This window comes from Oncorhynchus nerka, linkage group LG26 (assembly GCF_034236695.1).
Source record: "Oncorhynchus nerka isolate Pitt River linkage group LG26, Oner_Uvic_2.0, whole genome shotgun sequence".
In the NCBI taxonomy this organism is placed as follows: domain Eukaryota; kingdom Metazoa; phylum Chordata; class Actinopteri; order Salmoniformes; family Salmonidae; genus Oncorhynchus; species Oncorhynchus nerka.
Genome location: NC_088421.1, coordinates 52,119,068 through 52,132,399, shown reverse-complemented (window position 1 = coordinate 52,132,399; position 13,332 = coordinate 52,119,068). Strand labels below are relative to the sequence as shown.

Below are 13,332 nucleotides of genomic sequence, written 5' to 3'. Positions count from 1 at the left end.
ACTGTACAACCATTAAGATTAATTGTCAGATTCAACAGAAGATCTCTTTGTTTCTTGGGACCTAGAACAAGCATCTCTGTTTTGTCCGAGTTTAATAGTAGAAAGTTTGCAGCCATCCACTTCCTTATGTCTGAAACACATGCTTCTAGCGAGGGCAATTTTGGGGCTTCACCATGTTTCATTGAAATGTACAGCTGTGTGTCATCCGCATAGCAGTGAAAGTTTACATTATGTTTTCGAATAACATCCCCAAGAGGTAAAATATATAGTGAAAACAATAGTGGTCCTAAAACAGAACCTTGAGGAACACCGAAATTTACAGTTGATTTGTCAGAGGACAAACCATTCACAGAGACAAACTGATATCTTTCCGACAGATAAGATCTAAACCAGGCCAGAACATGTCCGTGTAGACCATTTTGGGTTTCCAATCTCTCCAAAAGAATGTGGTGATCGATGGTATCAAAAGCAGCACTAAGGTCTAGGAGCACGAGGACAGATGCAGAGCCTCGGTCCGTTGCCATTAAAATGTCATTTACCACCTTCACAAGTGCCGTCTCAGTGCTATGATGGGGTCTAAAACCAGACTGAAGCATTTCGTATACATTGTTTGTCTTCAGGAAGGCAGTGAGTTGCTGCGCAACAGCCTTCTCTAAAATTTTTGAGAGGAATGGAAGATTCGATATAGGCCGATAGTTTTTTATATTTTCTGGGTCAAGGTTTGGCTTTTTCAAGAGAGGCTTTATTACTGCCACTTTTAGTGAGTTTGGTACACATCCAGTGGATAGAGAGCCGTTTATTATGTTCAACATAGGAGGGCCAAGCACAGGAAGCAGCTCTTTCAGTAGTTTAGTTGGAATAGGGTCCAGTATGCAGCTTGAAGGTTTAGAGGCCATGATTATTTTCATCATTGTGTCAAGAGATATAGTACTAAAAGACATGAAGGTAGTTTAAACTTTGTAACTGTTATATGATTCATTGCTGAGTTTTTGTTCACACCCTTGGGGTTATTTTACATTATAGCCATTACCATATATATGATTGAATATTATCTGCTGTTGCCTTGTGTGGATGTATGTATGTGTTATGCTACCTAGCTGATTTGAAACATTGTTAAAAGTATCAGGGCCATGGAACTTTCTCATGCTGGAAAAATACAGAAGGGAGGGCACATTCAGAGCGTGGGGTTGCGAGAACAAGCGGTCTTTTTGGTTAGATAACAGGAGCCAGGTGCGAGATAACGGTATGGAGCATGAGACCCATCTTTCAGTTTTTGCAGCAATTTTGGGAGGGGGATCCAGTTGCTTTTATTGATTAAACTTCTCCATTGTATGTCGTGTCCCAACTGGGATGGGAAGAGGGGGAAATTATTTTTCTTTGTGGGCCATTTCCGGATAGACATACCTAGTTTAGGATATTTTTCCTTTTTGGATTATGTCTTCGTTTTTGCTTGGAGTAATGTATCTGGACTATATCACATCTCTTAGGAGATGTGAAGAGAGGGTATCAGAAACTTTTTCCTGCTGGAAAAAGTTGGCTAATGTGGACAATAATTTTTACTTTTATTTTGAGCTGTTCTCCGCTCTGTTAAATGAGGGTTGTAAGTTCCTAGGTGGCTGGTAGCCAACTTAGTACATAGTGGGATTGAATGGAGAACATGATGGTAATACATAAATATCTATTTCTGTTTAATACCGTGCCTTATTTCATAGTCCTTTTGGGAGAAGTTTCTCTTTGTGTCTGGATCTAGTTATAGGTTGTGTCACGTCTCTGGTGAGACGTGAAGAGAGGGTTTTGTAAAGAATTGCTATTATGCAGGAGACCAATCTATTGCTAAATACATGGCTATTGCATTGTTATAACTGAGACAACACATAGCAACGCATTTTTCACAGTAAAGCCTGTGGGGTCCCCTACAGGATAGCTCCCACATTACACACATAATCTCCCTTTTAACCGAACACTGTGTGCCCGAAGAAGATTCTACGATGACGGACAGACAACTGAGCCAATGGCGGAAGACTACAGACTACAACCAGCTGAACCAATCCGGAGATCCGATCTTCCTAGAGTCAACCTACTTTCTGTGACGTATATAAGGGCTGTGCTGACTGTTTACGCTCTCTCTGCCTGCTGTTCCAACACGAACTAACGGAAGAGCCGTAATTACGCTGTACTACATATTTTCACTCTGAATAAACTGTTTACTTGTCATAAAATTTACCACTTAGTCTGAATCGATCCTTGACCGGCTCACCCATCTACATATCCAATTGCTAACACTACACACCTAGAAATGACCAGATTTCACGGCCTCAATTTCACCTACACATCGCTCCTTTCTGCACTCAATGAGGTAAACTCCAAAAGCGGGAAAAAGATGTCTACCACTTTTGCAAGCCTATAGCTAGACCTATGGGTCACCTAGAAACTCAACTATAGTCTCATCCTACTCCCACAGATATCCACCCTACCCTCAACCCCTCCTGAAACCACAGAACCTCATCTTGGGTTCCCTCTAGGCCCAAACCCTCAACCAGAGCAGACCGCTCCCGACGCTAACACACAAGTCAATGGTGACACAAAGGCACAACGTTTTGGGGGATCAACCATACTTCTACACATCACATAAACTCCACGTTGGGCTCATTCTGACCCCTAAGACTTCTAGTCTTACCCAAAACCTTATACCTCTGGGACCCCCACAACCCAAACAGCACCCCAAAAGCAAAGTTCCATCCTTCCCATATCATTCCCCATAGGATTCTATGATGGAGGCTCCCCTACACCTAACAGACGCCTTACCTCAAACAAACGGAGAAATCTCATTGGACCAGATTCCAGCATGCCTCTCACATGCACACATTGTGCACCTATAGGATTTGATATTTTGCTTAACCACACCCCCATTATTCCCCATAAATAGAGGAGCACCCCTCAGTCTCAGCATCATTATGGTCAACGGACCCCCAAGGAGCCTTCAACTGGACAAAGACTCAAGCTGGAACTCTACAAAGACATCCTCTCCTCCACGGATCTACTGGATAAATACTCAAGCTGGAACTCTACAAAGACATCCTCTCCTCCACGGATCTACTGGATAAAGACTCAAGCTTGAACTCTACCAAGACCACCTCTTCCTCCACGGATAGACTGGACTCCAGCTATATGCCAACCCCTAAAAGACACCTCACCGGGATCTAGACCTCCAGCAGGTGCTTCACACACACCTACCCCTTGGGCTCTAGCTATATGCTACTCCCTTAAAAGACACTTCACCGGGATCAAGACATCAAGTTGGGGCTTCATGCCCCCTGGGCTCTAGCTATACGCTACTCCCCTAAAAAAAGACACCTCACCGGGACCCAGACATCAGCTGGGGCTCTGTACTCCCTACGAGCATCTCATCGGAACGACTGGGCTCTAGCTATACGCCATCCCCTAAAAAGACACCTCATCGGGATCCAGACACCAGCTGATACTCCCACGACGGACCTTCATAGACCTTCTAGACCGTCCAGCCTCTACCACACACACACCTACATCCTAAATTTTCCGGTCCATAATACTTTTTCACCGCATTACAACCGAGTGCTCTTTTTTGCACCCCCTTTTTTCCTCTCTGCCACCTGATGAAGCCGAGCTAGGCAGAAACGCGTCGTGGCTGGATTACCCCTAGACCTGTCGTGCAGCTGTAAAGAGGACAGGTCCCACACAGACTTCGGGGGTAACTCCTTTTGGCTACTCAATTTCCTTTGTACTTTTCTCTCACCCTTACTTTCAGTTTTTACATAGGTACACACTACACATGGAAGATCTACGGGACAGCGTATACTCTGGGGACTCCGATGACTATCCAGAACCCCCACTCTACGTCCAGACTAGCCCCATAATATCGATGGGGCCCAGTGATCTACATAGACTCTCTGAACAATTCCAGAAAATACGCACCAAGGGACGGCCGAAAAAAAGTTCCGACCGGCAGCCTGGTCTCATTATGGAAACGTCACATAATGAATATCTCTCTAAAGCTTCTACACAGCGGGAGAAACATCCCACACCAGTGGGCCTTCTCTCCCACCAGACAGCACCTCTCCACGGCCTCCATAGGACCAAGCCACCGGATGACTACACCCCTACACCATCACACCAGGGACGTAAAGACACATCTCCTGATGACATCCCCATCAGACAACCCTACTCCACAGCCTACCTCATACCACCCTACTCCAGGACCTCCGGGATACCCAGAAGACCCACCTCAGATCCTCCACCCAGATTCCCACCCCCTCTTCTGGCCCCCCTACTCCCCCCTTACAGGACACCACCACCCCACACCACCCCCAAGGCGACCCAGCCGGAATACAGACACCCCGAAAAACAACCCCTCATACAGGGACAGACCACCTGAATACCAGCCCTCTGGCAATGGGAACAGACACGGCGGGCGGAAACCTAAGAGCTACCCCTATGCCAGGCACCCCTCTACCCCACCACGTCCAACGGATACTCCCAAACACCATACACACAGAGATGGACATCACACCCCAAAACCATACATTTGGGGTACACGCCTCAAACCCTTCTCCAGACATTCTACATCTTGGACCCAACCAGTAGACCAGGTTGAGCCACCCACCCCGACCAACACCTTTACCCACACAGCACCACAGGACCGTAACCCCTACACTCGGCACTACTCCTATGAGTACTGGTAGCCCAGCAGATCAGCAGACCTCTAAGGGCACCACCCCGAACCACCCGGTTAACCTGGTCTCACCAACCAGTAACAACACAGAGGAACACTACACCACTGGGGTACCACCTATCCCCCCCAACCTCAACACCACAGCACGGTCACTCTCCAAGCTCATTAAGAGCTAGACACCACCTGGAGACGATCAGCTTCTACCTCTCTGACAACGACCTACCTCCTGGTTACCTCCACAAGGCCAGAACACTCACGGCTACCTTCACACCATCAGGAGCATCTGACACCACCCTAGCGGCACTCGCTACAGCATCTTCACTCTGGATCCAAACCAGCCACCAGATCCTACAACAACACTATAGGGAGGAACTATCCCACAGATACACCATACTCTGCAACACTCCATCCTGCCCTGACTGGCAGGAAGCCTGGTACTTAGGTATCATATGGGCCCAAAAGCTCCTTAGCGAACCACTCTTGGACCATTTACTACAGGACATTAAAGGGACTCACTCCTAAGGTTCTACGGGAACTGGCCCACTAGAGATTTGTTTGGGTGTAGGGCCTGATCAAGTGAGGTGCACCAAGACCATACTTAGGTATCATATGGGCCCAAAAGCTCCTGTAGAACCACTCTTGGACCATTTACTACAGGACATTAGGGACTCACTCCCTAACTTCTACGGGAACTGGCCCACAGCCAATTCCAACCACCACTCACCACTGCCAACCTCACAGCGAGGATGAGGTTGATACTACCCTACCGGCCACACACACCAGTGGCCTCTCCATCTCCACGGACCCACAGACACCCCACATCGGTACGATACCCCCTGAAGGAAGATACTACTTCCCCTCTCCAGGAATCATCAAACCACACCACTCCAGGGAAAAATATTTCCCCTACCCAACACAAAAACAAGGATACCCCCTACAACAAGCCACTTACCTCCACCATACCCGGGGACCCAGCCATACCCTGACCAGTGTGGCACAGGGAGCCCCCCCCCCCGGTAAACACAAAACCTCCTAAACCACCCCGACATCATACCCCGACCAGGGGTATCCCCCTTAAAAGATTTAGATGCACTACTGTTCCACTGGATGTCATAAGGTGAATGCACCAATTTGTAAGTCGCTCTGGATAAGAGCGTCTGCTAAATGACTTAAATGTAAATGTAATGTAAATGTGATGGAGGGTAAGGTGCAGGGGGCTAGTGCTAAGGTGGCCTCTGATCTTTCCATGCCATCCCAAATCAGGGAGGAATGTCATGTAAAGCAGCAGGAACAGGTTACAACCAAGCCACGTAAACGCTCGGCTAGCCACGTACCACACAGGGATAAGAACCATCCCCCCCCAATCAGAGGGCATTAAAAAGACCATCAACAATTGGGCAGCCACGGACAAAAACCTCCCCACCTTCCAGATACTTACCACCAACCCACCTGCACTTTCAGGACCACCACTCTCACCACTACCACCACCCCCACAGCACCTGTTGGAGATGAACCTTATCGACGACAAAGTACTCATGGATGCAGCATCTCAGGTGGAAAAATCCAACCTCCTTGCTACCACCCCACACCAGGTTAACATTCAGATCACTTCTGAACCACTAACCTCTCCACCCCCACAGGCTGAGACCTCTCCTCTCCAAACAACACTGGCCAAATTGAGAGCTCCACGGATCCCAGGGAAAAGACTCCACAAATCCTGTGACCCCCCACCAACAGAGAGGAGGCCACAGAAACATCATCCACCCACGGCAGGGTTATCTACTACCCCCCAATCCTCTACCTACAGTACCCACGTCCCGGAAACTACAGAGACATCAACCCCACCCTCAGATCCCCTAGGGACACCATCGGAGCTAATACCTCCCAACATATACACATGGTTAGCAGATGTTAATGCGAGTGTAGCGAAATGCTTGTGCTTCTAGTTCCGACAATGCAGTAATAACCAACAAGTAATCTAACTAACAATTTCAAAACTACTGTCTTATACACAGTGTAAGGGGATAAAGAATATGTACATAAGGATATATGAATGAGTGATGGTACAGAGCAACATAGGCAAGATACAGTAGATGGTATCGAGTACAGTATATACATATGAGATGAGTATGTAAACAAAAGTGGCATAGTTAAAGTGGCTAGTGATACATAAGGATGCAGTCGATGATATAGAGTACAGTATATACGTATGCATATGAGATGAATAATGTAGGGTAAGTAACATTATATAAGGTAGCATTGTTTAAAGTGGCTAGTGATATATTTACATCATTTCCCATCAATTCCCATTATTAAAGTGGCTGGAGTTGAGTCAGTGTCAGTGTCAGTGTGTTGGCAGCAGCCACTCAATGTTAGTGGTGGCTGTTTAGCAGTCTGATGGCCTTGAGATAGAAGCTGTTTTTCAGTCTCTCGGTCCCAGCTTTGATGCACCTGTACTATATATATATATGATAGCAGGGTGAACAGGCAGTGGCGCGGGTGGTTGATGTCCTTGATGATCTTTATGGCCTTCCTGTAACATCGGGTGGTGTAGGTGTCCTGGAGGGCAGGTAGTTTGCCCCCGGTGATGCGTTGTGCAGACCTCACTACCCTCTGGAGAGCCTTACGGTTGAGGGCGGAGCAGTTGCCGTACCAGGCGGTGATACAGCCCGCCAGGATGCTCTCGATTGTGCATCTGTAGAAGTTTGTGAGTGCTTTTGGTGACAAGCTGAATTTCTTCAGCCTCCTGAGGTTGAAGAGGCGCTGCTGCGCCTTCTTCACGATGCTGTCTGTGTGAGTGGACCAATTCAGTTTGTCTGTGATGTGTATGCCGAGGAACTTAAAACTTGCTACCCTCTCCACTACTGTTCCATCGATGTGGATAGGGGGGTGTTCCCTCTGCTGTTTCCTGAAGTCCACAATCATCTCCTTAGTTTTGTTGACGTTGAGTGTGGTTATTTTCCTGACACCACACTCCGAGGGCCCTCACCTCCTCCCTGTAGGCCGTCTCGTCGTTGTTGGTAATCAAGCCTACCACTGTTGTGTCGTCCGCAAACTTGATGATTGAGTTGGAGGCGTGCGTGGCCACGCAGTCGTGGGTGAACAGGGAGTAGAGGAGAGGGCTCAGAACGCACCCTTGTGGGGCCCCAGTGTTGAGGATCAGCGGGGAGGAGATGTTGTTGCCTACCCTCACCACCTGGGGGCGGCCCGTCAGGTTAGGGCAGTGTGCAGTGTGGTTGAGATTGCATCGTCTGTGGACCTATTTGGGCGGTAAGCAAATTGGAGTGGGTCTAGGGTGTCAGGTAGGGTGGAGGTGATATGGTCCTTGACTAGTCTCTCAAAGCACTTCATGATGACGGAAGTGAGTGCTACGGGGCGGTAGTCGTTTAGCTCAGTTACCTTAGCTTTCTTGGGAACAGGAACAATGGTGGCCCTCTTGAAGCATGTGGGAACAGCAGACTGGTATAGGGATTGATTGAATATGTCCGTAAACACACCGGCCAGCTGGTCTGCGCATGCTCTGAGGGCGCGGCTGGGGATGCCGTCTGGGCCTGCAGCCTTGCGAGGGTTAACACGTTTAAATGTCTTACTCACCTCGGCTGCAGTGAAGGAGAGACCGCATGTTTTCGTTGCAGGCCGTGTCAGTGGCACTGTATTGTCCTCAAAGCGGGCAAAAACACCTTGTAGTTAGGGTTAGGGTTAGGAGTATAGGGCTAGGGTTAGGTTTTGAATATAATTGTGTTTCGTTTCAACTAGTTAGTTTTACGGTGCACAGGCCTATCTCCCATTTCTGATGATATAATATAATAGGTGTAGTATTTAAAAAGGCCCGTAGATGTCCACCTAGAATCATATAATAAACTGAGGTAAGCTCCATGTTGCCTCTTTTTCTGGGTTGGCAGTGCAGGAGTCGGTGTGGTGAGAAATTCATTCAAGCATAGTGTTGTTAAATATGTGCATTTAAATGGTTTTATTGTTTTGTTAAAGGAAAAACCTAAAAGAGGAATTAAAACCAAACAATCCATGATTATGAAAATAAAGAATAAAAATAAAACAATGTTCTTCTCCATCAATTTTCTTGTCTGTTAACCCCCCCCCCCCCTTCAGCTCAAACCGTGGCGCAGGCAAAAATATTCTTAGAAATATTTAACCTCCACACATTAACAAGTCCAATACCTCAAATGAAAGATAAACATCTTGTTCATCTACCCAGCATGTCAGATTTTTTAAACGTTTTACGACGAAAACACACCACATATTTATACTAGACCACCACCGAAACAAAGACGAGAGGCAGCCATTTTGTCCCAGAAAATATAAAATTATAAAAGCAGGATTAAAACATAAATCATTCACTAACCTTTTGAAAATCTTCATCAGATGACAGTAATAGGACCTGTTACACAGTACTTTTTTTTTTTTCAATAATATGCCATTTATATCCATAAATGTCCATTTACATTGAATTCATGTTCAGAAAATACTCTAAAATGTCCGGAGAAATTATAGATAGCGCCGCGAGATAACATAAATAGACATCATAAACTTTGACTAAATATACATGTTCTACATAAGGTTAGCAAGATACACTGCTTCTTAATTAACCCGACGCGCAGACGTCTCATCTAGCCATCAGCAAATGCGCTACGCCAAATGCTAATAGCACTCGTTAAAACTCAAACGTTCATTAAAACACACATGCAGGGTACTGAATTAAAGCTACACTCGTTGTGAATCTAGCCAACAAGTCAGATTATTAAAATGCTTTTCGGCGAAAGCATGAGAAGCTATTATCTGATAGCATGCAACACCCCTTAATACCTGAATGCGACGTAAACACAAGAATTAGCGTAGCCGGCGCTACACAAATAGCAGAAATAAAATATAAAACTTTCATTACCTTTGACGAGCTTCTTTGTTGGCACTCCTATATGTCCCATAAACATCACTATTGGGTCTTTTTTTATTAAATCGGTCCATATATAAAATATCCATCTATGAAAACTGTGTGATTCAGAAAAAAACACAGTTTCAAAACGCAACGTCATTTTTTAAAATTGAAAAGGTCGACCCAAAACATCGTTTGGTTTCAAGTCGTGTGTCTTTGTATTAGCATCTGCTAGCAGTTTCAGCTGAAATGCACCCCAAATTTCCTCTGGTCCCGAAAAGTTGCGCATCAAAACTTCAAAATTACATATTATATGTCGACTAAACTGTTCAAACTAAGTGCAGAATCAAGCTTTAGGATGTTCTAAACGTACAAAGCAATTCTCAATTCAACCGGTCAATGTTACTTTTTCTCAGGCGAGCTGGAACAAAGAAATGACTGTGTCCAATTGCAGCCTACCGCACAGGTATTTTCTCCCGACATGCACTCAATTCCCTCCCAAAGGGTCAAGACTTTACTGGATTTGAACAATTAAACACTGTACTGAATGAGGACATCTAGTGGAAGACATAGAAAGTGTCTCCAGATCCATAGCTGGTTGGGAAGGGTGGGGGCCTATCGTCAAAGTTGCCCTCAAGTTTGAGGCTCCCAAAAATATTTTCAGAGAATGGCTGCCTTTTGAGTTCTGCTATACTTACAGACATAATTCCAACAGTTTTAGAAGCTTTAGAGTGTTTTCTATCCAATAATTATTATTATATGCATATATTAGCAATTTTGGACAGATTTTTTTCAGTTTACTATGGGCACGCAATTCCTCCAAAGGGGCAGTATTCTGCCTAGGCCTAACAGGTTTTAATAAAACCCATTTTCTAAAACCTCTCGTTCAGGCCATTTGGCGTTATTGTCTGTAGGTGCTGGATCCACTCCTTTCGCTGCCCACAGGTCCAGCCTATATGTGACTGTAACCTCATAATTTCCATTTTCGACAGATAAAGTTCATTACAAATATACACAGCCACACATCAGCACCAGTACAAGAATCCTATTCATTGAACACACATAAGGTGAGGTAAGGTGAGTGATGGGGTGCTCCTGGAAGTGGGTTATGAGTTCCGTTTGTAGGTGTGCCCTTTTAATGTTATACAGGTGTTGTTTGAGTCTGGTTTCTATGGTGTGTTTGGTTTCTCCAATGTATTGTTTATTGCAAAGTGTACATTGTAATGATATAAATGGTGTTATGTGTGTTCAATGAATAGGATTCTTGTACTGGTGCTGATGTGTGGCTGTGTATATTTGTAATAAACTTTATCTGCAAGATACAGTAGATGGTATCGAGTACAGTATATACATATGACATGAGTATGTAAACAAAGTGGCAAAGTGGCTAGTGATACATGTATTACATAAAGATGCAGTAGATGATACAGACTTCAGATGCTACAGACTTCAGATGCTACAGACGACGCTACAGACGTATTCATGAGAAGACAGATTTTGGGATGTCTCCTGTTCTGACAAACATCACTGTAGCTTTGCCACCTTCCACCGCAGATGCGGAAGGCCGATATTAGTGGATGCGGTGGATTGAGATGCAGGCCACGCAACAAAAACATCTGTAGCTTAGACGGATTTTGATGAGGATATCTTTCAATTCTCCATGGAGCCAAGATATATTTTTACAGTTTTAAAGCAAATTTCCTGCAATTCTACACACATTGGAATGCAACAGAGAAAATATTGCAGTTTACAATCAAATTTCCTGCGGATCTACATATTCTACCTGAGAGAAAATGTTGCACTTTAAAACACATTTTCTGCAATTCTATGCAATTTGCCATAGCTAATAGTGCGTTATTTTGCTCAAACATAATAACAAAACATGTTCTTTTCTCCCTGACTGTCTAGTTTATTGACTGAATACATGTTTTTCCAGTGAGCAGTTTCTAGCCCAGCAAGGAAAAGTGATTTACGATTACGATGCAGTTAGCTTACTAACGTTATTTGCTGTTAGCTAGCTTGCTGGCTAACTTCTGCTAACATACTACAATCCGATGCCCATGTCAACTACTAGAATGCTTAAGACAGCTAGACCTTACTCGCTGAATGAACACTTATTTGATATGAGCTACCTGCTTTATGCCAATATAATAATATATATTCCTTGTTACTGTGGACGTCATGCACTTAGCTTACTAATGTCGGGTAAATGTAGATTCGATGCCCCTGCCTATGTGAAAATAAAGGGAAAACAATAGCTTACTAATGTCGGGTAAATGTAGATTCGATGCCCCTGCCTATGTGAAAATAAAGGGAAAACAATAGCTTACTAATGTCGGGTAAATGTAGATTCGATGCCCCTGCCTATGTGAAAATAAAGGGAAAACAATAGCTTACTAATGTCGGGTAAATGTAGATTCGATGCCCCTGCCTATGTGAAAATAAAGGGAAAACAATAGCTTACTAATGTCGGGTAAATGTAGATTCGATGCCCCTGCCTATGTGAAAATAAAGGGAAAACAATAGCTTACTAATGTTGGGTAAATGTAGATTCGATGCCCCTGCCTATGTGAAGTCACATGACCCATATGACATAATACTACATACTACATAATGCTACATACTACATAATACTACATACTACATAATACTACATACTACATAATGCTACATACTACATAATACATAATACTACATAATACTACATAATACTACATAATGCTACACAACCCGGATACACTTCCGGGTTGGAGCGAGCGGTCGCATCTGCACTCGGTCCGCAGGTAGTATTACATTTCATTACATTTCATTATAGTACAACGGTTTGATTTGTCTAATCGTATCAATTTCTTCTTAGCTAGCTACACAGCCGTCTTTGTATCATAGATAATTGCGTAATTATCGTATTTCGTCGTCCTAACGCAGTCTACACTGCCCTGCAGCTAGCCAGCTAGCTAACGTTCACCGTTAGCTAGTCCACCGTCTACCGATTAGCAGCACAACTATTACACTCAACTGAACGACTTGATTAGTGTAGTGTTAGCTAGCTACATAGTTGTCTTTGCTGTCTTCGTACCCAAGATAATTGTGTAGTTTAGAGTGTGTAGTTTTATGTCGTCCTTAACATAGGAGACTCTGCTAGCTAGCCAACAGCTAGCCAACGTACTACCGAACAGAACTTCTGCACTCAACAATCCGGTCGCATTTCGCTCGCTCCACAGGTAGTATCACATTTTTCATTTCATTTCATTACAGTACAACGGCTTGATTTGTTTGATCGTAGCTAGCTACATAGCTAGCTACACAGCCGTACTTTGTATCAAAGATAATTGTGTAGTCTAGAGCGATTTCCTAGGTTAGTTAGCCAGCTATTGTCGTTCTTTTAGCATACGTAACGTAATCAACACTGCTAGCTAGCCAGCTAGCCCCGAATAGCAGCACAGTAGAAACTATTACACTCAACGGAACGACTTGATTAGTGTAGTGTCAACAACGCAGCCAATGCCAACTAGCCTACTTAGTCAACAACGCAGCCTCTGCCAGCTAGCCTACTTCAGCAGTACTGTATCATTTTAATCATTTTAGTCAATAAGATTCTTGCTACGTAGCTTAACTCTCTGAACACTCGTGACGTGTAGTCCACTTGTCATTCCAATCTCCTTTGCATTAGCGTAGCCTCTTGTGTAGCCTGTCAACTATGTGTCTGTCTATCCCTGTTCTCTCCTCTCTGCACAGA

General features: G+C 44.6%; 1 protein-coding gene across 1 annotated transcript; it reads left to right on the top strand.

Annotated features, from left to right (window-relative positions):
* Positions 1-4,013: 4,013 nt before the first annotated feature.
* LOC135564915 (uncharacterized) lies at positions 4,014-4,718 on the top strand. The gene has a single exon (XM_065011001.1). The coding sequence runs from the start codon at positions 4,014-4,016 to the stop codon at positions 4,716-4,718; it is 705 nt and encodes a 234-aa protein (XP_064867073.1).
* The last annotated feature ends 8,614 nt before the right edge of the window (positions 4,719-13,332 follow it).